Source organism: Meleagris gallopavo, chromosome 5 (genome assembly GCF_000146605.3).
Source record: "Meleagris gallopavo isolate NT-WF06-2002-E0010 breed Aviagen turkey brand Nicholas breeding stock chromosome 5, Turkey_5.1, whole genome shotgun sequence".
NCBI classification, from domain to species: Eukaryota; Metazoa; Chordata; class Aves; order Galliformes; family Phasianidae; genus Meleagris; species Meleagris gallopavo.
In genome coordinates, this window is record NC_015015.2 from 49,505,619 (window position 1) to 49,527,594 (window position 21,976).

Sequence of the window (21,976 nt, forward strand, 5' to 3'; positions counted from 1 at the left end):
TATGTTGGAGTAGTTGCATATATAGCTCTGAATTGATAAGTACCTGTCCACATAAATAATAAATGTTGAACTTTTTGATTGAAACTGTTTCTTTGAGATACCACTTATATAATTGGGCTTGTTTTCTATCCAGATAGTATCTGCAGTGCAGTACTGCCATCAAAAGCATATTGTTCATAGAGATCTCAAGGTGAGTGGGGAAAAGTGTGTGTGTGTGTGTGTCTGCAACTACTGGTTTTTGTACCTGTGCTGTGATCTTTATGGTGCCTATAAAATGTAGGATATACTTTGGGGTGTGGGGTTTCTTTTGCTTACATTATAGCAGATTTTGGTAAATGTTTACAGTATATAGAACTATTAGAATTTCTAATAAAAGAATTTGTTATGCTTCTCAGTACTGAAATCTCATGGCTTTTGAAAGATAGCATTTTACCCTCTGATCAGATTTCAGTCTGTTAGAAGTCAGTGTTAGCTGCAAGGTCTTAAAAATAAAAACAAACAAACAGAAAAACACTCCACAAACCTAGTTTGATAGAGGTGTGACAAGTTCTGATTTTGAACAGAATTGAATGATCAATCGTGATGACAAAATAAAAAATGATTTTTTTTTTGTCACTTGACACAAAATGGTGATTGTAGAATCACAGCATGACTTAGGTTGGATGGGCCTTTGCAGACCACTCTGCTCCAACCCCCTGCAGTTTGCTGGTTGCCCCCCACCTGCTCAGGCTGCCCAGGGCCCCATCCAACTGGCGCAGTTTCTCTGGGCATCCTGTTCCTGTGCCTCACCACCCTCTGAGTAAAAAATGTTCTCCTGACATCAGATCTAAATCTCCCCTCTTTAATACCATACTGCCTCAACCTATCCCTTCTTGAAACTGTGCCTTTTGTATTAAATATCGCTATGTTAAATATATCATAGTTTTCTAAATTAAAAGAACAACAAAATGTACTAGTCCAAACTTGAAAAATATTTAAAGGTTGTATGTACTGTCAAACTTCTGCAGGAATGCCATGTAAATAAGGAGTAGTGAGAGAATTCTTTTTTTAATCTTCATAGATTAAAAATGTTAGCTACGGTACTTCCATGGAGAAAACAGATGGTAATAGCACAGTTTTCAGTTATCACAACAGCTGCCATAGACTGAAGCCATTGTATAGACTATTTTAAAACAGAATATATGAACAGTCAGAAGTGTATCAAAAGACCTTGCAGGGAAGGGGAATGTTAACAGATGTTCCAACTATTTGCATTTTAAGAATGAGTTAAAATGGGCAGTAGCCTCTTAAATCTAGTATTTTAAGTTTATTTTACAAACCTTTCATTCTCTTTCAGGCTGAAAATCTATTGCTAGATGCAGATATGAACATTAAAATAGCTGACTTTGGTTTTAGCAATGAGTTTACAGTTGGAAATAAACTGGACACCTTTTGTGGCAGCCCACCATATGCTGCTCCAGAACTTTTTCAAGGGAAAAAATATGATGGACCTGAAGTAGATGTTTGGAGTTTAGGTGTTATTCTTTATACCCTCGTGAGCGGATCTCTTCCTTTTGATGGGCAGAATTTAAAGGTGAGCTTTGTGCAGGAATGTTGGCCTTCAAGGGGTATGTTTCTTAATGTTTTAATTATGCGCTGCTTACAACTTACTGTCTCTTCTTCTGTTACCAAGGAACTTAGAGAAAGAGTACTAAGGGGAAAATATAGGATTCCTTTCTACATGTCCACAGACTGTGAAAACCTCCTCAAACGTTTCCTGGTGCTAAACCCAACAAAAAGAGGCACTCTAGAGGTAATGGCAAAAATAACTTAGTAAGCTCATCATTATATTTTGCAAGCTTTATTTTTGAGCTGGTCAGTAACTTATCTTCATGCTGTTCATGAATAGTTTATTTGGAGTGGGTTTCCAGGGGAATTCAGTAGAAGGCACAACTTTTTTTTTTTTAAGTTTTATTTGCAGGGATTACAAGACAACCAACTCTTCTTATTTCCAAAATGAATGAGACTTTACACTGCACACATCAGACAAATTTTTTCCTGATAGCAAGCATTTTGATTCCTGTGCTAATGGATGATCGACCAAAACTTAACAAAAGTGATGTGGGAGTATTCTCTACTAGGTTATGGTCTGGTTGCCTTTTTCTTGCATTTCATGCAATTGTGGAGAAGAAAGACCAAAATAATGCTGGCTTCCATAGACTTTTGTAGTCAACTGTGACTTGTCAGAGGTGACCTGGTGCTCCTTGTCTGTGTGCTGGACTTTCACACTAGCTGTGTGCTAGAATAGTGTTGATTGGGCAGTAGTTCACCCTGATGTGCATAGTTGCTCCTGTAACAGGAGCAGAGCAAAACTGAGTATGTGCTGGGGCCTATTCTGAAAAAGAAAAATGTGAGCAAACATTAGTATTTGTTAGGTGGGGGAGTCATTCTTTCCACAGCTCACTTTCTTTGCTACTAAGTATATTGTAGTAACAAAAACCTTTCCTTATAGCAAATTATGAAGGACAGGTGGATCAATGCAGGGCATGAGGAGGATGAACTTAAACCTTTTGTTGAACCAGAACTAGACATCTCGGACCAGAAAAGAATAGGTAATTGAGTATTTTTCAGAATATGTTACTATTTCTTATGATGTATTTCTACACCACACTATATTTCTTTCTCATTTGGACGAAGTAACTAATCTTTTAATTTGATGTCTTACTAGGCTTTTTTGTTCTCATAGTTAACTGTTTTGTTTCATTCTTGAAATATTTCTTTCTTTCTCTTCTTTCTGAAGTTGAACATTCAAGCAGTGTAAACATCAAAGTGTTTGTTGCTTACAGCGTGTATTTGTTTTTAGATATTATGGTAGGAATGGGATATTCTCAAGAGGAAATTCAAGAATCCCTTAGTAAAATGAAGTATGACGAAATCACAGCTACATACTTATTGCTGGGAAGGAAATCATCAGAGGTAAGGATCACTCTTCCAAATGTAAAGAACCAAATGTATCAGTGTCAGTAGAAAAATCAGAGGCAAAAATTAAATCGGTAACTGTAGGCACTGCATTCCTGCATGCTAGTCTAGTACAATTTAAATCAATTTTTTCTAATCGTAAGTGTCAGCTGAACTGTCTGAATGTTGTTATATGTGATCTCAACATGGTCTGATTTGGTAAACTAGTCCCTGTAGGATACTAAGAACTATCCTGTTTGATCATCAGTTGCTCCTCATAAGGACTGTATGCCAGTTACTATCCTACCTAGTCTAAGAGCTCAAGTGCAAATGTGTTTGCTGTAAATATTTTAAGAGAATTGAGGAATACGACCTGTTAGTCTAAAAATGTTCTCACGTTACAGAGTACTTTCCCATATGATACCAAGTGAGCAAGGCATCAGTGAACTGCTCTCAGTTCCTCTGCTGGAGGAGTTAGTCTGGTGGCTTCTGCTGAAAAAGTTCACATTTCTTGTTCAAATCTTATGGAACTGAGGGGAGGGAGAAGATTGGAAGTAGAGAGCTGGATTTTCATCCTTTCAGAGGCTTCAAATTCTGCTGAGATTCACCTAAGGCAGTTGCACAAGAACTTTATAGATGTTGGGCATAGTTAAGCATTGTTGCCTGCACCTCTAAGCAGGCTCTTGCTGTCACAAAATTTCTTGCAAGCTAGAGGCGTTTTGGTGGACGTTTGTTTTGTCTGCACCTTTTGTTTTAACATTTTCACTTATGTTGCAGTTGGATGCAAGCGATTCAAGCTCCAGCAGCAATCTTTCCCTTGCTAAAGTTCGGCCAAGTAGTGATCTTAATAATAGCACTGGACAATCTCCCCATCACAAAGTTCAGAGAAGCATATCTTCTAGCCAGAAACAGCGGCGCTACAGCGATCATGGTGAGCAATTCTCATTTGCAGTGCTGTGCCATATAATGACTGCTAGTTGTTCAGTTTCTGAATTTGTCTCCATCCCCCAAAAGATAAAGAGGACAATGACCTGTAGTCATGATAATGACATGACAATGAAATGTAGTCTATCGTACAGTGATAAAACAGTTTACTGAATAACTAACACTTTTATAATGTGGCTTTTTTTTTTGCTATAAAGCCTTTCATAACAGCTTCTAGAGGAAGCCCTCTTTTTAATGAAGAGTACAGCATTCCTCGCCCACGTGGTTGTATGTCTGTTCAGCTTTTGTCTTTTTTTGACACTAGTAGGTCAGCTTGTGTCTAAAACTTGTAGAAACATCAGTTTGCCAATATTTCTTGTTTCCTGAGGACGGCATCACTTGATTGTGCTGTAAAAATTAAATTTCTAATGACCAGTGAGTCAGACAAACTCTCAGGTGTGCCAGCACAGTTTTCTTTGCTTCCCAGTTGCTTCTGGCATACCTGGGAGGTTAGTGGCAAACTGAAGCAGTTTCTTGGCTCTTCAGGCTGAACATAGCCTGCAGGCCATTAGTTCTGCTGGCAGCATGGGATTATGTCTCCAGGTATGTGTCTCAAAAATCCATTTTTATCAGACACTAGCTTGCACAGTATGTGTTAGGGTTATGCTAGTGAAGGGTCTCCTCTGATTTGGACGAGTCATTTAATTGTTCAGTGGCGTCAGATGACTTTTTAGGGTGTGGGTTTTTTTTCCTTGCAAGCTAAACCAGTGTCAGTAGTTAAACCCCAAGACTCCATTAGGTTCTTAATTCTTACATTAAAATCAAGTAGTAACCTCATCTACTAAATTCAAATGATTGTTTGTTATGACCTTCCCTGTCTGAAATGAAGAGTGTTATGTGTCTTTGAATTGTTATACAAGGGAAGACCTTACTAGAGGTGATTTGAGTGTCAAATTTGCCAGATTTATTAAAGAAAAAAAAGGGGGTGGGGGTGGGGAGAGTGAAGCTTTCTTCAGATTCTCTTCCAAAGAGGAAAAAGCAAATGTGAAGACGCAAGTGTTTAAAAAGTTTATTGCTCTCTAAATATTTTATTGTCTTCTAAAGTATGCATAGTTTAATAATTCAAGAATGACCTTTTTGCATCTCTGATTCTCAGTGTTCATTATTTCAATTTTCATGAGTGTGAATGCATTTCTATTGTAGGGAAAAATAGCAACTGTACCTCTGAGAAGAAAAATCAATTTTTCTGTTTCTTTTGTTTGCTTTTTAAGCTGGACCATCCATCCCCCCAGTAGTGGCATATCCCAAAAGAAGCCAAACTAGTACTACAGACAGTGACCTAAAAGAGGAAGGAATTCAATCAAGAAAATCTAGCAGTAGTGCTGTTGCAGGAAGAGGAATTGCACCAGCTAGTCCAATGCTTGGAAATGCCAGCAATCCAAATAAGGCTGATATTCCTGAACGTAAGAAAAGTTCGGCTGTCCCTAGTGTAAGTAGAAGCACTTATTTATCAAAACCACAAAATGTTTTTGAGAGAGAGTACTAATCTAGCTATTTATCAGTGATGTTGATTTTACTTTTCACATAGAGTAAATTTAGGTATCTCATATTATGGCTTCTTCTTCCTTGCATCCATCAGCTGTTCAGTTATTTGTTCCTGAAGTAGTTAGTAGGTATTAGTAATTAGCACTAATAGCTGTTAGTGAAAAGGGAAGAAAATAAATTGAAGGCCATCTCCTGAAATTTAGTATGAAATATGTTACTGCTGATATCCCCACCTATTCTTCTGTGGCCTTTTGTACAGAAGAACAAAATCAGTTTGTCTTCTATATTTTATAGTTTTGTATGCTGAAAGAGCCAGATCGTCTTCGATCCCAAACAGGCTGTTCCAAGTCCCAGTTACGGGTAGTGGGATTTTCAGATAGAAGCAGCTCTAAAAGAGTGTTCAGAGGTCAATTTCAATATATGGTCAAAAGCCTTTGTCAGTGTGGGCTTTCCTCCATCCCCTTGAACAGCAAGAAAACCAAAGATGCATGAATTTATGGGGTCAAGCAATAGACAGTAAAAAGGAAAAAAAAGTTTTGGAAAATTCTTTGTTGACTTTAGTTTTAACTTCTATAGTCTGGTGCCTCCCTATGAGGCAAAATTGGAAATCTCTTTTCATGTAACATTTCCTGAGCTCTGTAACATTCAATGTATATATATATATTATTATTTATGTTTTTCACTTGTTTTTCACTATCTTCAGTATTTTACCTACTCTGCTGCACCACTCTCAAATTTCCAGCTTCATTCTATTGCAGTGGCAGCAAAATGAGCTCACAGCAATAGGATGTTATCTCTTCTGATTTAGTGTGTAACTCTAACTCTGATCTTTTATGAGCAGTGCTACAAAACGAGCATGTAACCCGACTTGTGATGTGATGTCAGTCAGTGTTTAAAATTGTCCCTGTACTTACAGCGTTTTATGTCAGACTGTGCAAAATTTTATTTTTGTTTTATTTTCCTGCTAGAGCTCAGTCTCTTGCTTTCTGACTATCGAGGATAGAAAGGAGCACTAGCTCCTTTTTCACAGTTCCAGGAACTGATTATTTCTTGCAGCATTGATAAGTGTCTAAAAGAAGGGGGTGAGATGGGTGGAAAGGTTTTTAGAACTACCGTGTTGCCTTGAAGTAGGAAAAAGAAAAGAAATCTGAGGTAGAAGAGTTTATGTTCTTGCTGAGCATTTAAGTCCTAAAATCCATAAGAGAAAATAACAGAAAAGTACTGTCTTTAAAAATAATTACTGCTTTCACAGATACAACAGAAGTAGTAGAACTGGTCTTGACTGGAGATTCATGTTCTGTTTTGAATTGTTAAGATCTTTAGGCAGTTGTGTGCTTCTCGTTTAATAACAAAATGTACAAGTATGCACTTGAGGAAAGCAAGTAGAAATAACAGGTAACCAAGTCTGGTGTTGAAGTTAGGACTCCAAGCTCTTTTAAAGTTGAAAAAGCATGGAACTCTTGCAAACTAAATAGTTCTGCAAACTGAGAGAGCGTGCATCAGTAAGCTTCAGGCTCATTAGGGAGATACCAAATTAATAACAAAAACCTGCTACAGAGGATGCATAGTTAGCAGCAGCTAATAATTTATTGTTTATTACTCACAGCTTTGGGTTTTTCCTCATAAGGCTGCCGTAGAACCCTTGGTGTAGCTTTTAGAAAAGTGGAAGGAGAAAATGGATGGCAGGTTTGGAAAATCATTTAGAACCAAAAAATAAAAATTTAAAAATTAAAAAAAAACAACTGCTAAAACAGACTGGTGAATAGGTTGGTTCATTGTTGTTAGTCAGAAGCTGATTCTTGGAAAATTTTTCATCAGTCCTCTCCTTGCTGTCTCCTAATGTGAAAATTACCCATCTAAACAGTGGGCACAAAACTTGCCATGCGAAAAGAGGACGACTCTGTACCACAAATACATCCTTTATACTGCGTATGGGACCTTGTGTATATGCTCAGAAGTCTCAAAATGTACTTTGCATCACCTGAAAAGAAGGCACCCAATGCTGTCAGGATGAACTTAGATCAGTTCTGTCTCATCAATCCATCAGTGTGATGCTGTTGACACTAATTTCAGATGTCCTGTAACGTGCACCTGTGCAATTTAGTTGTGTCCAGAGAACAGCAATGTACAGCCTAACTGAACAGAAAAATCATAGCTGAACTCCCTAGATCAAATCATTAAAGGCTGTACACCAGAAAGGGTAATGGCACCCATACCAGGACTGCATTCTTGCTGAAACTGAAGTGTGGAAGCTCAAAATGTTCCAATATTCTGTCAGGACCTTTGTAATCTGAGTGCTTTTTTGGATCTCTATAATTTCAGTTATGAAAACCAAAACTTAAAATGCCCACTCTAAAACTTCAAAATGAATTTCTTTAAGGCTTTTGATCCAGTACAGATGACTTCTGTGACTTTCCATATGTGCAACATCATGTAACGTTAAAATGTACAGTGATGTCTTCTCAAGGGAACCAAGCATTTCATGTTCTAAGGCAGCAGGTAGATAGAAGGAAGCTATCCATTATTGTGCACAATTCCCACCAGAAAGCATCAGCTATTCTAGGTGTTTCCTTTAATATCTTCAGGAATGCAGAAACAACAGTATGCAAATAATGTGCAATAATTGAATGTACCATAGCTTAGCGGGGGCCACACGAAGTGACCTCCACTCCATTTCCTTGTGAACATATAAATGGAACTTCATGGTAGGTGCACAGCCTTCATTGCTGCCTAGATTAATGAAGAAGAGAGGAGTTTCTTCCCACATCTGTGACTGTACAAAGTTTAAGAATCAATATTTTACAAAAAAATAAAATTAATGGATGAGGGACACACAAGGAATAACATAAAAGGAAAGCACCAGCAATAGGAGGAGGACTTCTGATGATTGGCATGTGCCTATCCCTAAGGAATACCTGGTGAAGTACACTTCAAAACCCAGGAGACAACTAAATACGTATGATGACTCTTACTAGTTCTTTCTGCTCATCTGAAATACTCTTTGTCATCTTAGTACATTTTCATGCCAGGTGATTGCACAGTTCAGCCCTACGTTTTCACTTGTATATTCACACAGATATCTAACGAGTCACTTGTCTTTTAAGCTGACAGGATGACTTCATTGTTAAATCTGCAACTCAGGAATTGTGCTGTTTGAGACTCACTGACTGTATGAGCCAGTATTTTTTCCTTAAAGCAGCAAAAGCCGTTTGTGTAGAAGGCACTGGAGGAACATTTGCTTGTTGAGAGTATTTTACTTAACAGTTTTATTTCAGGTTTGGAAACAAAAAAGGTTTGGCTGCTCTCCTTTTGTGCTTGAACTACCTTTTCCTTAGTTTCTTTTTTCACCATTCTTCCCGTGATGCTCTACTGTGACCAGTTCATGACATGTTTTCTTAATGCTATTTTAAAAGTCCGCTGAATTTCCCTTGCCTATCATAGCTGTAATTCTTCAAGAACTCCAAAAGGTTAGTTGAGCATGAAGTTCCCTGCCTGAGTCTTGGTGGCCATCCTTACTCAACATGTGCTTATCCAGGTGCTGACTAGTCATTCCCTTAAGCTAGCCTCCAAGATATTCCCCAGCAGTGATATTTAAAGTTAATAGTGTATTTTGCTTCCTGCTTTACCCCGTGATCCTTTTCTTTAAAGAAAAATTTTAAAAGGTTTTTTTCTATCTTCCAATCGTATGCAGTTTGTGTTATGTTCTGTTCTTGGGGTGGGGAAAAGCTATAAGGCTTGCCAGCTTGTACTTCCTCTACAACCTGGGGTGCATGTTTTCTGGACCACCATGCTTTTCCTAAAGTAATTGCATCTAACATTTTATAATTCTGTTATCTGTGAATTACCTAGCTTCTCAGTCGTTCCTGGAAAATTGACCGCCAACTTGGGCATATCTCCACCCTCTTTCTCTGTAAAGACAGAGGCAAAGTAATTCTATTTCTTTTCTCCCCTCTAAAATAAGGTCTGTAGCTTAAGTTCCCCTGGTTTTCTTGTCCTCAATGTATTATGCTTGTATTTATGTCTATTTTTTAAAATGTCTTACTAAAATTCTCTACGATTTGTCTCTTTAATTTGACTTGCTCTTCCCTGTTTTTCAAAACTTGTCTAGTGTTCTATAGTATTTGAATATTTGAAAGTCCATGTTTACCTTCCCATTGAATTTTTCCATGCCTGTTTCTTAAATATTTGCTTTCCAATCTTGTCTAAGGATATTATTTTTAACTTAAAGGGAAATTGTACATTATACAAGTGGTAAAGTACCTCAAAAATACGCTATAATGTTGTACTCTCTCTAGTAGATGAATTATATACATGCTGAAAGTTTGGATTTCAGAACACTGGTAATTTAAATGGTATATTAATTTTGAGACGTCAATGTGAAATACAAGAACTGGTTTTTTTAATTGCATTATTCTTTAAAAATACTTGGATATGTTTGTCTATTAACTAGTTAACTTACTGAATTATTGTGTTATAACTGTGTAGAAGTAGCATTACATAAAACAGCCTTCAAATGTACGTAGCCTTAATCCCAGAAAAGTCTTTTTGTGGGGAGTAACAAGCCTATGTTTTTTTTAATGTAGAATAATACCGCCCCTGGAGCAATGACACGGCGCAACACATATGTTTGTAGTGAAAGAACCACTGCTGATAGGCATTCAGTGATACAAAATGGCAAGGAGAACAGGTATATGAAATGTCTTCCTATGGTGTACGTCCCTTGTCTTCATATTTCCCCCCCAAAAATGTAATGCCTAATTTAAAAAATCCGTAATAGTGTAATTCATAAAGAAAGGTGAGTACATATCTTTGGTAGTGGAATACCTGTGTGTTTGTTTTTCCTTATGCTTAATACTTATTGTCTTTATACGCAGAACGATCAGTGTCCAGTTAAATAAGTTTCATATTTGTGCAGCTTTCTTCTTGAATTGGTGGTCAACTCCTGTGGTTAAATAGCATCAGCTTGCAGAAGAGGCTTATTTACTTGCAAACTATAAAAGTATATCTCTCTTGAACTGTTTTTATATTTCATTCTAAACTGTACTTACAGTTGTGATTGTTTGGAATATCTTTTTCCTCTGTAAAATTTTAGGGAGATAAGCAATTTTCTCTAAGCAAAGATGAAAACATTGGCAGGCCATTGTCTTGAACTGATAATGTTCAGTACCGATATCGCTGTAGTCCCATTGCTTCCCAGTATTTACAGAATTCATCTTCAAAAAGGGAAGCACAGACATCTCCATACTTTGAGTGAAAACAGGCTTACCATTACTTTACAGGAAGCCTAACTGGAATATGCAATGGAATTGAGTCACCTAACTCACATGTTAGCACCACAGCCACATCTCGTGCTTGTGAAGAATAGTACTAAATTTCATGGCTGGCAGAGGTGTTTTAAGTTCCAGCCAACTGTTCTTCACAGAATTTTGCTAGTCTTGAAGGGTGGTAACAATTTAGTAGTTGATTGTTGCCAGAACACTGAGATTGCTAGTAATCAACAAAAATGCTTAAGCTTGGAGGAGCGTATAACTTTTCACCTATTCTTACCAGTTTTTTCCCTATCTCTTTCCAGTTTTAGGATACATTATAAAATATAGGGAGAAAACAGGTGTTTTTTTCTTCTAGCTCATGTTAAAGCTGGTGAAAGATTTGCAATTTTTGCACAGAATTTCCCCCTTTCCTTTTGAAAGCATATTAGGGAGAATGGTGAAGTTGTGATGTTGAATGCAAAATCTGTCCGTCTCGTGTTTGACCCATGTAGCCTAGGGTAAAGAACATGACTTTGACCCTGTCTCTTCCTCCTAGCTTTCTGCAAACTGAAAGTGAGTAAGGAAAAAGTCAAGTGTAAGTTTCAAGAGAGCCAAAAGTCTAGCTGGCCAGCTGGGCCTACAGTCAACTGTCTTGTGAAGTACAGCCCAGCTATTTGGTACTGTCTCTTAGTGTGTCTGTCTCATCTGTTAGTCCTTGTTAACATTACCAAGTCTGTTTAGATTAAAGTTCACCATCCTTCATCTCATTTAAAATGTTTTTTTTCTTTCCCAACTCACTTAGAAAATAAATCTTGCTATCCAGGATAGCTTTGATTAGTTTTGATTACTTGATTTCTTAGTTTGTTAATAACACTTTTATTTATTTATTTATCTTTAAACTGATATCTTTACAATATTTTGTCAAAAAATTCTTCATGATTCTTATGAGTTATTATTTACCAGGAATGCTTGAAACTCAGGTACCCTCTTAATTTAAGAGTGACTTTATACTGTTAAGGAGTTGTCTATTGGAGATGCTTTTTTTTCCCTCTAGCTTTGCCTTTCTCAGCAAATTGTCTTTCTAATTTGTCACGTAATGGTTTTAAGTTCAGAGTCGACATTGTATATTTGACATCTCTTTTAATTCTGTTTTCTTTCTGTACTTGGTCATCTTTATGTAATTTACTTTTTACTGTCAGTACAGTATATGGTTTAAAAACATCATTTGTTTCTCCTGCAAACTTTACCTCTTTGGATTGCTTGGTGTGTCTGAGCATTGATGTTTTGACTGTTGGGAAAAAGGTCATTACAGGTTTTATCATGTATTTTTGCTTACTACCTCCTTGACTCTTTAGGTTAACGAGATAAGAGAATGAGAGTGAGCTGCTAATGGTTTTAGAACCAGAGACTTCTCATTGTCTGAAATGCTTTGGTGTTAAAGTGCACATTAATTTTGACACAGTTTCTGAGTTTTTGTGGAGATTTACAGAATTAAGTCTGACATTGTGTTGCTTTAACTGGGCAAAGGCTTGGCTGATGGCATGGAATGCAGACCTTTAATGCAGGTTAAACAAGCGTGGTTATTGATGAGACTGGCTCTTCAGAATGAATTCTGCCTTTCTTCAGGTGTGTTTTTGTTATATTTCTAATATTGTTGTATCAGCTTGGCAAAAAGTAACTTCAGAAACTTGTAATGTTTTTTCTTCCCTCTGAAGTAATATCTGAACTAGAACTTAAGCTTTGTCAAAATCCATGATTTTGTTAACAAAAACAAACAAACTCCTTCTGTGCTTTTGAAATGTCCGTTTGTGGAGTAAAGACAAGAGTAGTTACTTTAAATGATTTGCTTCAGATTGGATTTTGGATTTTCTATAGCCAGGCAGATATTGACTGTGACCTGGTGAAGACTTTGAGACTTGCTTTAAAATGCAAGATGCACAGATTTAAATTTTCTGTTCTTTCTGTAGTGAAAATAAGTGTTAGCTGTTCTGTTTTTATCTTACATGTTGAATCCTTAGGAGGCACTGCTTTGAAAGTGTGGTAGCTTTCAAGAATCAATAGTCAGTGGATTTCATGTTCAAGAAAGCAGTCTTGAAGACCTCAAGCCAGATTGATAGAAAAGAGTTTTCAAATCTCACATCCCTACTTCCACACACTGTGTGGCTGACACAGGCATTCTGATGGAGATGACTCTGGCTCTGCTCCAAAGCCCTAAGCATTAATTAATGCACTTGGGGACTCATGAAACACTCTTCATAATGATAGGCAATTGCTTTTACAACAGCCTCAGATTTTAATAAGCCTTGGCACTAATTGATGAATTTTAGCTTGCTGTTTCTATGTTCCCAGGCTGGTAATCCAGGGAAGTTGATTTCCAACATAGCTTCAGATGAAGAATTCTCATGATTTAGTTTGTGCTCTGGTACCTTGTTGATACTTGAGTTACCACTTATTTGGAGGCAGGTGACTAAAACTATGAGGCTAAATAAAACTCTAGTCTCATGTTGCAAAGATTCTTTCTCTTTTATTGTTTACAACAGACTAGGAGGAAAGTAGCCAGAACGGTGCAATGCTGCAGTGCTTAGTGACCATGTTTGTGGATTACTTCAGTTTTGTGTATTGTTTTGGGATGAATGCTCATTTCCTCAGAATTTCTTAATATTCTGGTCTAATGTAAAAGCTGGACTATTTTGCAAGGTTGGTTTTAGCAGACTGTAGTTGGCATCTTAGAAGATTCAGCAGTGCAAAGAGATGCATGCATGACTCAGGTGAAATTTCTCTTGTGTTTTAACTTTTCCAGACTCAACAAAACAATAAATTTTGCTGTTGTAGCGAATTCTGATGTCTGAATTCTGTGGTATTTTCCAGTAGAACTTTGAGAGCTAAGCCCAAGAAATGGGTTATCTCATACTTGTAGCTGAACTTAACATTATCTTCTCCAAAGCCAGACATACCAGAATGAGATAACAGGACATGAATTTCAGTATATAAAGCAGTGAAGTTACTTGGAAACGAGCATGCAGTGTCATGAAACTGTCACTGACAATCACTGATTTCTTAACCGCCAACATAATTTTGGAATTACAATTGACATACTCCAAAAGCAAATGCAAGCTATATGATTTATGGTGCTGTAGCCCAGAAGGTCCAATATATAACGTGCCTCTGAGATTTCTCCCATTCCCATCGTTACTAGATAATACAAAGGCTGAGAAGAATGTTTCAGCCCAAAGGAAGATTAAATCTTTATATTTCAACATACTGTATGGCTGATAGATGACTGGCCAGCACTGTAGCCTCCTTCAAATCCTGAATGGTTACTTGAAGAACTTGATGCTCATAGCCAGGCAATATGGGGTGCTCTCTAGTACTCACACCTTTTCTTTCAGAGAACAGTAAGCGTAACTCTTTTCTTCCTATATGTACCAGCTGATGAATAGTAGCTTTTTTGTTTGGACCTCTGTGGACTTGCTAAATGTCATGATACTGTTTCTTTTTTGCCATGAAGTTTCCTTGGTTATTAGGTAGGTCAAGATTTGAATGTGTGTCCAATTTGCGTTGATTTCTGTAAACATGGATAATTTCTGGAAACGGGTATTTCACTGCAGTGTGGGAGGGTGTCACCACTACCTAATGCTACTGGTAAGAACTGTTACTTAATAGAGATGTCAAGTGCTCTGTATAATAAGGATGTAATTTAAGAGGAGCATAGGACAGTTACTGTTGTTTACATAGAAGAGGGTCATTAGAGTTCATGTTCTTTTCAGAGATTGGTTAATAGAAGGAAAAGTTTGCTTTTTTCTATGCAGTAGTTTGTTGTTGGTCCATCATGCTCTTCTTTCTGCCTCTGCCTGAACCCAAACCCCCTCACAGCCTGACAGAAATGTTCGCTTACGCAGCTAGCCCTGCTTCAGTTTGTACTACATCCTTCTCCAGTGTTCGGCTGCGACATCAGAAGTCGATGTCCATGTCAGCCTCTGTGCACACGAAGATGATGTTGCCTCCAATAGACAATGGCGCAGATAACTTCAGGCCTATGTAAGAACCTGAAATCATTGTGAAACTAACTTATACCCACTGCTTCTTAACTTTGTGCTGTGGAATTTTAGTCCTAGAGTGTTCTGGTATATATTGCCCACAAGATGTGTGTTTCCTTATTTTTAGTCTTGTTTACATTTGTCTTGTGGTGTGTCAGGCTGTCTGTGACATAATCCTGCAATAATAAATGCTAATTATTTTAGTGTTAGGCGTATTGGACATTCCCTATTGTCAAAGTTTGTGGGAGACTGTAATCTGTATTCAGAAGTTCTTCACTGCTTGGAGCCGTCGCTTGTAGAGAATTTCCTGTAGGACATTTTCAAATAAGCGAGTTTTTTGAAGACGTACAGAATATGAAGGGAGCGATACTGAAGTTATTTATTGCTTCTTTTTCCTGGAAGGAAACTTTACTCATCTATTCTTTTATCAGTCTTCTCAGTGAAACACTGAATGCCTAGTTTATCTGCTCTTCTCCAGGATACTTGTGTTGCGTTTTTCTGCCTACGTAGGTTTCTGTTTCAGCAGCCTTTTAATCCTAACTTATGAATTTTGATTCCACACAGTGCTGTAATAGTGCTGATATTTCCAACCCTGGCCTATATAGAAGTGTCTGCTTATGCTTTACCGTAGAACGTAGTGTTTTGTGTTTCCTGCAAAAACCATCATGCTTCCGTAAAGAAGTCCTAGCGTGGTTTTTTTTGTTTTCTGCTCTAGCACTATTCCCGATCAAAGAACGCCTGTCGCTTCAACTCACAGCATAAGCAGTGCAACCACACCTGACCGTATTCGTTTCCCCAGAGGAACGGCCAGTCGGAGCACCTTCCACGGCCAGCTCCGTGAGCGACGCACCGCTACCTACAACGGGCCCCCGGCCTCCCCCAGCCTGTCCCACGAGGCAACGCCGCTCTCTCAGACTCGAACCAGGGGTTCCACTAACCTGTTCAGCAAACTGACTTCAAAACTCACAAGAAGGTACGTCTTTTAAAATGGTGGTGCTATACAGGAACGCTTTCTTACTGTCGGAGAATAGAAACATGCAGTGGTTCATTACGTAGGAGGCTTTGTCTACAGTTGCTGGTCAATAATTTAACTATGTCTGCAACTTAAAATGCATCTGGTGATGGTGTATTTTTTCATAGGTCTTTTCAGTGCAGAAAGCCATTTGTTTTTAGCAATTGAATCAACTGGGAATAAAAACTGACGCAGCTCGATCTGTGCTGATTATTCTGGGCTCACTGCTTTCGTGTCTGCAGCACCAGTGCTGCAGAGCTGAAACTTTGCAGCTCAGTTCAAAAGCTGCTCACTGTGCATGATCTCTCAATAGAAGGCATAAACTAGAATATCAGTCCTGATACTTAATGCAGTGTTAGGAGTTCAGGGTCTTTCTCTCTTTGGCTGTTTCCACACAGGCAGAAATATCACAGGTGAAAGGGTAGAGGCAGAAGTGAACAGCTGATTTTGGCAGCAGTGCTATACAGGTCATCCTAAAGTAATGGCAGTACTGCAGTTTCTGTCTAGGCAGTAGTCTGGTAGGCTTGAAAGATTTAATCCTGTTTCAGCACTTAGCTCATGCAGATTCTGGTGTTGGTGTGAAGATGTGCTGCTGTAGCCAAAGCCTGGCTTAAGCAGGTGCTTGTTCCTGTACTGACTGTCTTTGCTCTAACTGGACTCTTAGTTTCAAACACGCGTAGGATTGAAATTAGCTCCCACAAATGCTAGAACTGGAGTAGGAGGGGAGAAAATGTGTTTTCCTTAAGCATTTAAAACCTATGAATTCATATATTACCTACTTCAGACCAGTCAGGTACCACACAACTAGTGTTTGCAGAAGTGAAAATTTCTTTACTTTTGTTTTAAGATAATCTCAATGCTTCTGCACCCTCCTCATCTCATGAAATTTTGTAGACTATATCATTCTGATCTTGGCACACTTGCTTTTATTTTCGGTCTATGGCAATGGCATTGAACCATTTCCCTTCTGTTCTGGGACTGTACACGTCCACTCCCCAGTAACTTCTTCATAGTTTCCCATACAAAATAATGTTCAGCCAAACTTCAGTTTTTCACAGCTGGCTGATTAGAATTTAAGGAATGAATTTCCTTTAATAAATAAATAAATAATTGTGTGGAAAAATTTGAACAGAACAGCCTTGCCTTTTGGTAAATGTTTTATCCTGCCCAGCACTCTCAGCTAATGCTTCTCTGGGAGACTGTGTGCTGTGAAAAGTTCCTTTCTTTTTCTCTTTAGAGATTAAAGATGAACTTGATGTTTGCTTTTTTAATATAAAGTCTTCTGCTTTTTGTCAAGTGAGGTTTTAAATCAGACACATCTTTTTGGCACATCGTTCTGTACTTTTGTTTGTTATACTCTAAATTTTCCATTCTGACATTCCAAATGTGGACGCTCAAACTGTGAACATGTAAAGCTTTTTACTTGTGCTGCTGGAACATACTATTTTTCATTCAGTGTGACGCTCACTTGTTCAGACAGCAGTCCAACTTCTATCATTACCTCCATTTTCAACTTTTGCAGTGCAGTTTGCTTTTAGAAGTTCTTCTCCAAGTGCTTTACACAATAGTTGGAATTCCATTTGGACTTGATTAAATAGCAAGCATTTTTAACACAATAGCCCTGCTACGGATGATTACATGTGCACTTGGAGGACCTCTTGGAGTTGGTGATCTGTTACGCTAGGTACAGACTACTAGAAGTAGGCAGTGCCATCAAAGAACACAAAGAAAGTTATGTTTCTTCTCTTTAAATAGAAATAAATACATTAAAGTGTGCTTTTTCATTCTTGTTTCCTCTGTAGGATATCAGAATCCTTTTGATAATTAACTGCTTGTGTCCTGGTCTAGGCACTTTTGTCACTAAGTTAGCCAAATATTTGAGGCAGTTTTTAGCACAATATGGGTGACAGCATTATGAAGGAAGGAGGAAACCTAGCTCTGAAGGTACTCAAGGTCTACTAATAGTTGGAGTTGCAGTTTTTGCTTTCTATTTAAACTCTTTTTAAATAGAAACATCTTTTATTTGTGACCTTGCATATTTTTGGTTTTCAAGTGTTTGGAAACTAGTGTACATGCTCATAACTGCTATAGTAACTCATAGTAACTGCTGGCAGTATATTTCCCAGGAAACAAGTAAGTTTGGACATACGAATGCTTAAAAAAAAACAACAAAGTTTTTCAGACCTTAAGTCATGTGCCTAATCTCAGAATGTATTGAAGTGTCATTTCATTGTGCATTTAAATGAGGTCTGTTGCATGTTTCACTCTAAATGGATTTTTCAATTTACTTTGTACAAAACTTTGTTAATTATTATTTTGGCTTAATTTCTTTTAGAAACATGTCATTCAGGTTTATCAAAAGGTAGGATTTATTTATATTTAAAAAAGTGGCTCCTGCAATTAACAACAGATTTGGCTTTCTAGCCTTGGTTTTCTGAAAACTAAACTTTCTGCTAAAGACTAAATACTGTCTTTCTTGAGAGGAAAGCATAAATCAGTGCATTAACTCGTGATGATATCTAAGAGTCTGCAGCACCTGAATAACAAGATGCTAAGCATGCCTTGTGAATTCTTCTTTCTTTGATAGAGTTGGTAGCACCAAAGTAATTCTGTTCTATGTACTAATACACTTAGCATGCTTATGTTTGAAAAATGAGGTGTTTGATAACAGTGATAAAAGTTTCAAAACGTAAGGTTACAAGCAGATAAAGGTAAGTGAAGGGAAATTCACATTCTCTGCTCTGTGGTATTTAAATTAAAATGTCATTGTGATGTGTTGTCTGTAGCTGATACAGGAGAAAGCAAACTGAATGTGACTGTGAATCTAGCAGCTTGTTTTGTGTGGAAGATTGAAAGAAGGTGAAATGTTTGCATTTTTATTTTAAGATGGGATGCCTTAGCTGAAGTGAACTGCAGCCGACCTGCAAAAGAGCACTTGAGTTACAAATAAACTGTAACATCTACGTTAATTTTTTAACTAAGGCAAAAAGCTGAAAAGTGTTACTCACATTTCGAGTCCAAAGGATTGAATTTAGGCTTACAATTTGGGAATTCTCTATGTATTTTAAGTCCATTACGAAGTTGCTAAAGTTGGCAATACAGTTTTGATCCACTTACAGATTTTTTCCAGTAGAATCTTGTAATATTCAGTATTATGCTTTGGAGTTCCTTAAAGATTCTTCCGTTTTCCAACAGTTGACCAAAAATGTCATCTGTTTTAACTTCCAAACTACAAGGCTACGCATGTTTCTGCAATTTGAAATTAGTCAGACCATTTCAAGGAAGTGCTTCAAATAAGGAGACCTCAGCTATGTTAACAGCTACTTAAGTTTGGGCTTATTCTATACATCGTCTAAAGGTTTATCCCTGCCTAAACGAGTAAATTCCATTCCACTTTAATAATTAGGGCACTTCCAAACATGACTGTGTTTAGAACTGATGCTGATTGGGTTGGCTAACATTGTCACAGCTTTCTTGAGAAGAGGAACATGCACAGACTGGTAGCTACGGAAAGGAGCCATCCAGTATGGTATACAAATGAGACTAAACAGAGGCAATAGTTCTCGCTCACCATGCGTAACAAGCGATGGAGCACATACCACTTTATAAAAGGAGCTTTTGTCTCTGTAGTCACATTCATTTTTAAACAAAGGATTGTGATCTGTGTAACCTCCACAACTGAATGCTTGTAAACTTGGTATTCAGTTGCTCGGAACTAAAATGGAAAGTGCTAGTGGAAGTTCAGATTGAAGCTAGAAGGCCAGTCGCTGTCTTTGAGACTTTAAAAAAGTAACTTTAATTTTTTTTTTTTTAAAGTTCCTTTGACTGCTGGCCAGGAATTTTAGACTGTGGTGGAAATAACTGCTGCAGATTTTATTGAATATGTATTTTGAATAAGAGATTTGCAGAGTCTTACACCACCTACGCAGGACCAGACTGTGCTTTGTAAATTGTTTCACATGTGCATCATATTCCTCAGCACCTGATGCTGTATGTATTAAATTCAAAATGTTATATTTTTGGCAGTTTCTTCTCCCTTCATATGCCTGTGAGTCTTACCTAAATTCACTTTCTTTGGTACTGGAAGAGCTACTGTAACCCACGTGTATGTATTACTGCGATGTCACTTTCGAGGAATCCTAGAATAGATTGGTTTGGAAGGATTCTTAAAGGTCAGCTAGTTCCACCCTTCTGAACAAAAGCAGATTTTTAGTCACACTTTTAAAAAAATTACTTCTTATATCGTACCTGGTACATGGACCTACTATATATATATATATGTGTGTATATATATTTGTATATGTATGTGTGTATATATCCTACACCATGCACTGTGCTTGCACATCTGTGTGTCATGGAAAACTAACTTTTTTTCTGAGGGCAGAAATCGCTTTCTGTATTCTGAATTTGAATGTAGCATCTATTCTTTATTTCCATAAGTTCCTGTTTTAGTCTTGCCCTCTTTGCTGTTTCTCAGTATCTTTTTAGACAATTTTCTGTTTAGCTGAGTTTCTAACAAAGAGTGTACAAAGATGTAAAGAACAGAAAGCAGTATGACTCAGGACAGATATATGGAAATAGCCTTACTTTATTAATCAGTTCCCAAACTGTGAAACAGGAAAAAAAAAAAGGAGGTTGTGTGTAGGCATTGCCTGACAAATGAGAGCCTACATTTTTTTTATATATATTTGTTCCATTCTAAAGACCAAGGATCATCTTGGCCCATAAAATTAACTTCTGTAAAAATACAAGCAAAAGCAGAAGATTGTGAACACAAACCAATTTGTGGTTCCCACAGAAGTGGCATTTGTGTTAGCAGTGAGAAGGCCTAAGGGGCTGCATCAGAATTGCAGAGCTACCAAAACAATACTGGCAGTACAGTAAGTTCATGTTCCCAGTGTGTGAGTGCTGTGCTTGTAGAACTCAACTGTAACAGTTTCCTTCATGAAGGAATGGGCATCTGGAGAGACTGGCACAGCTCTCCCCATCTTGGCTTGGCATTTCATAATTGAGAGTGTAAGTCACTGAGTACAATTCTTGGTGCTGAATGGATGGATGATGGAGCTTGGGAAAACGTAATAACAGAAGGATTTCCAAACAGGTTTCAAGGAAGTAGAGTTTGTCATTTCAAGGTGGTGTGTATTTTGTTATTTTTGATTCTGAAACTAGCATTTCAGAACCTGAACAGTTCAGTCTAGAAAGGTCTGAGAACATAAATAGACAGGGATTTTTCCTCAAACTGTTCTGGGCGGGTTCTGTTAAGACTCTTCATTGTTGGGAATACTGCTTACCCTCCCGTTTTCTACAATCTTTGGCAAGTTTAAAGTGAAAATTAAAAAATGGAAGTAAAATTATCTCTAAATGCTTGCAGCTTTTAATGAGGTTTTACTTTCTAGGAGCACGGCAGTCTCTTTAAAAGCTCCAAATACTCTTTAATTTCTCAGTCGAGCAGTGTTTTCACACTTGTTTGCCTTCCTCAGTAAAACAAGCCTGTCGCAGATCTCTCCCGCATCTGAAAGGAGTAGCTTTGTTCTGCTGGTATAGGGGTTCTCTCTTCCAGCCTTTTCCTATTTCAGTCTTAGAATATTGTTGTAAAGGTTGAGTCTGTGAATTATCTACCTTCTCTAATTCTCGTCATAGTAAAGTAGCACTTGATCTTAATCTGCCTAGAAGTTCATCAGTGCTATTGATGTCTTAAACTTAATGTGAGTTTCAGAAATGGAAAATAAGTATGGGTTGCAGTCAATCTACTAAAGAACATTGGGAGGGCTGTAGCCTTTGGGTCAGCTGCCCCCCTGTGTGACTGAGAGGAACAAGTGGAAATTTTTCCCCTTAAGAAGATTGAATATAAAATTATGATGAAAATAGCTACCAATAAAGCACACTTTGAAGTGCTAGAATTGGTTGAGAACTTGCCAGTTACTCTCATCATCTTCATTATCATCTTTGCTTGTTACAGCTTTTTATTAGTCCATTAGTCGCCTAGCAGAGATTCCATCTTACATTGTGCTGTGCAGAACCTTTTTGTATAGGGCTCTTGCTGGATGTTCTTGTGATGAATGATGTGATGAGTGACATAGCATTTTCTTACCTATACTTAAATTGCAGCATTGATTTTCAGGTCCATGTGCTGCACAGTAAGTGCTGTCATTTTGCTCCTTATGGTACTCTTGTAATGTTCCATTGTGACAAGTTTGCACAGACCAAGGATTATCTGTTTCCACTGATCTCAAAGACCCTTGTTTCCACATCACAACCCTTCATATGGAAAA

General features: G+C 37.7%; 1 protein-coding gene across 11 annotated transcripts in view; it reads left to right on the top strand.

Annotated features, from left to right (window-relative positions):
* The window catches only part of MARK3 (microtubule affinity regulating kinase 3), a 61,130-nt gene that overhangs the window by 33,768 nt on the left and 5,386 nt on the right, over positions 1–21,976 (top strand). For 2 of the 11 annotated variants that reach the window (XM_010711944.3, XM_010711946.3), the window contains exons 7-17: positions 134–190; positions 1,337–1,573; positions 1,673–1,792; positions 2,492–2,591; positions 2,843–2,955; positions 3,715–3,868; positions 5,133–5,350; positions 9,990–10,093; positions 14,529–14,693; positions 15,408–15,665; positions 18,040–18,066. In XM_010711944.3, coding sequence (XP_010710246.1) covers positions 134–190; positions 1,337–1,573; positions 1,673–1,792; positions 2,492–2,591; positions 2,843–2,955; positions 3,715–3,868; positions 5,133–5,350; positions 9,990–10,093; positions 14,529–14,693; positions 15,408–15,665; positions 18,040–18,066 — 1,553 coding nt within the window. The remainder of the gene's footprint in view (positions 1–133; positions 191–1,336; positions 1,574–1,672; positions 1,793–2,491; positions 2,592–2,842; positions 2,956–3,714; positions 3,869–5,132; positions 5,351–9,989; positions 10,094–14,528; positions 14,694–15,407; positions 15,666–18,039; positions 18,067–21,976) is intronic. The other 9 variants (XM_010711945.3, XM_010711947.3, XM_010711948.3 and 6 more) reach the window with 6 other exon arrangements.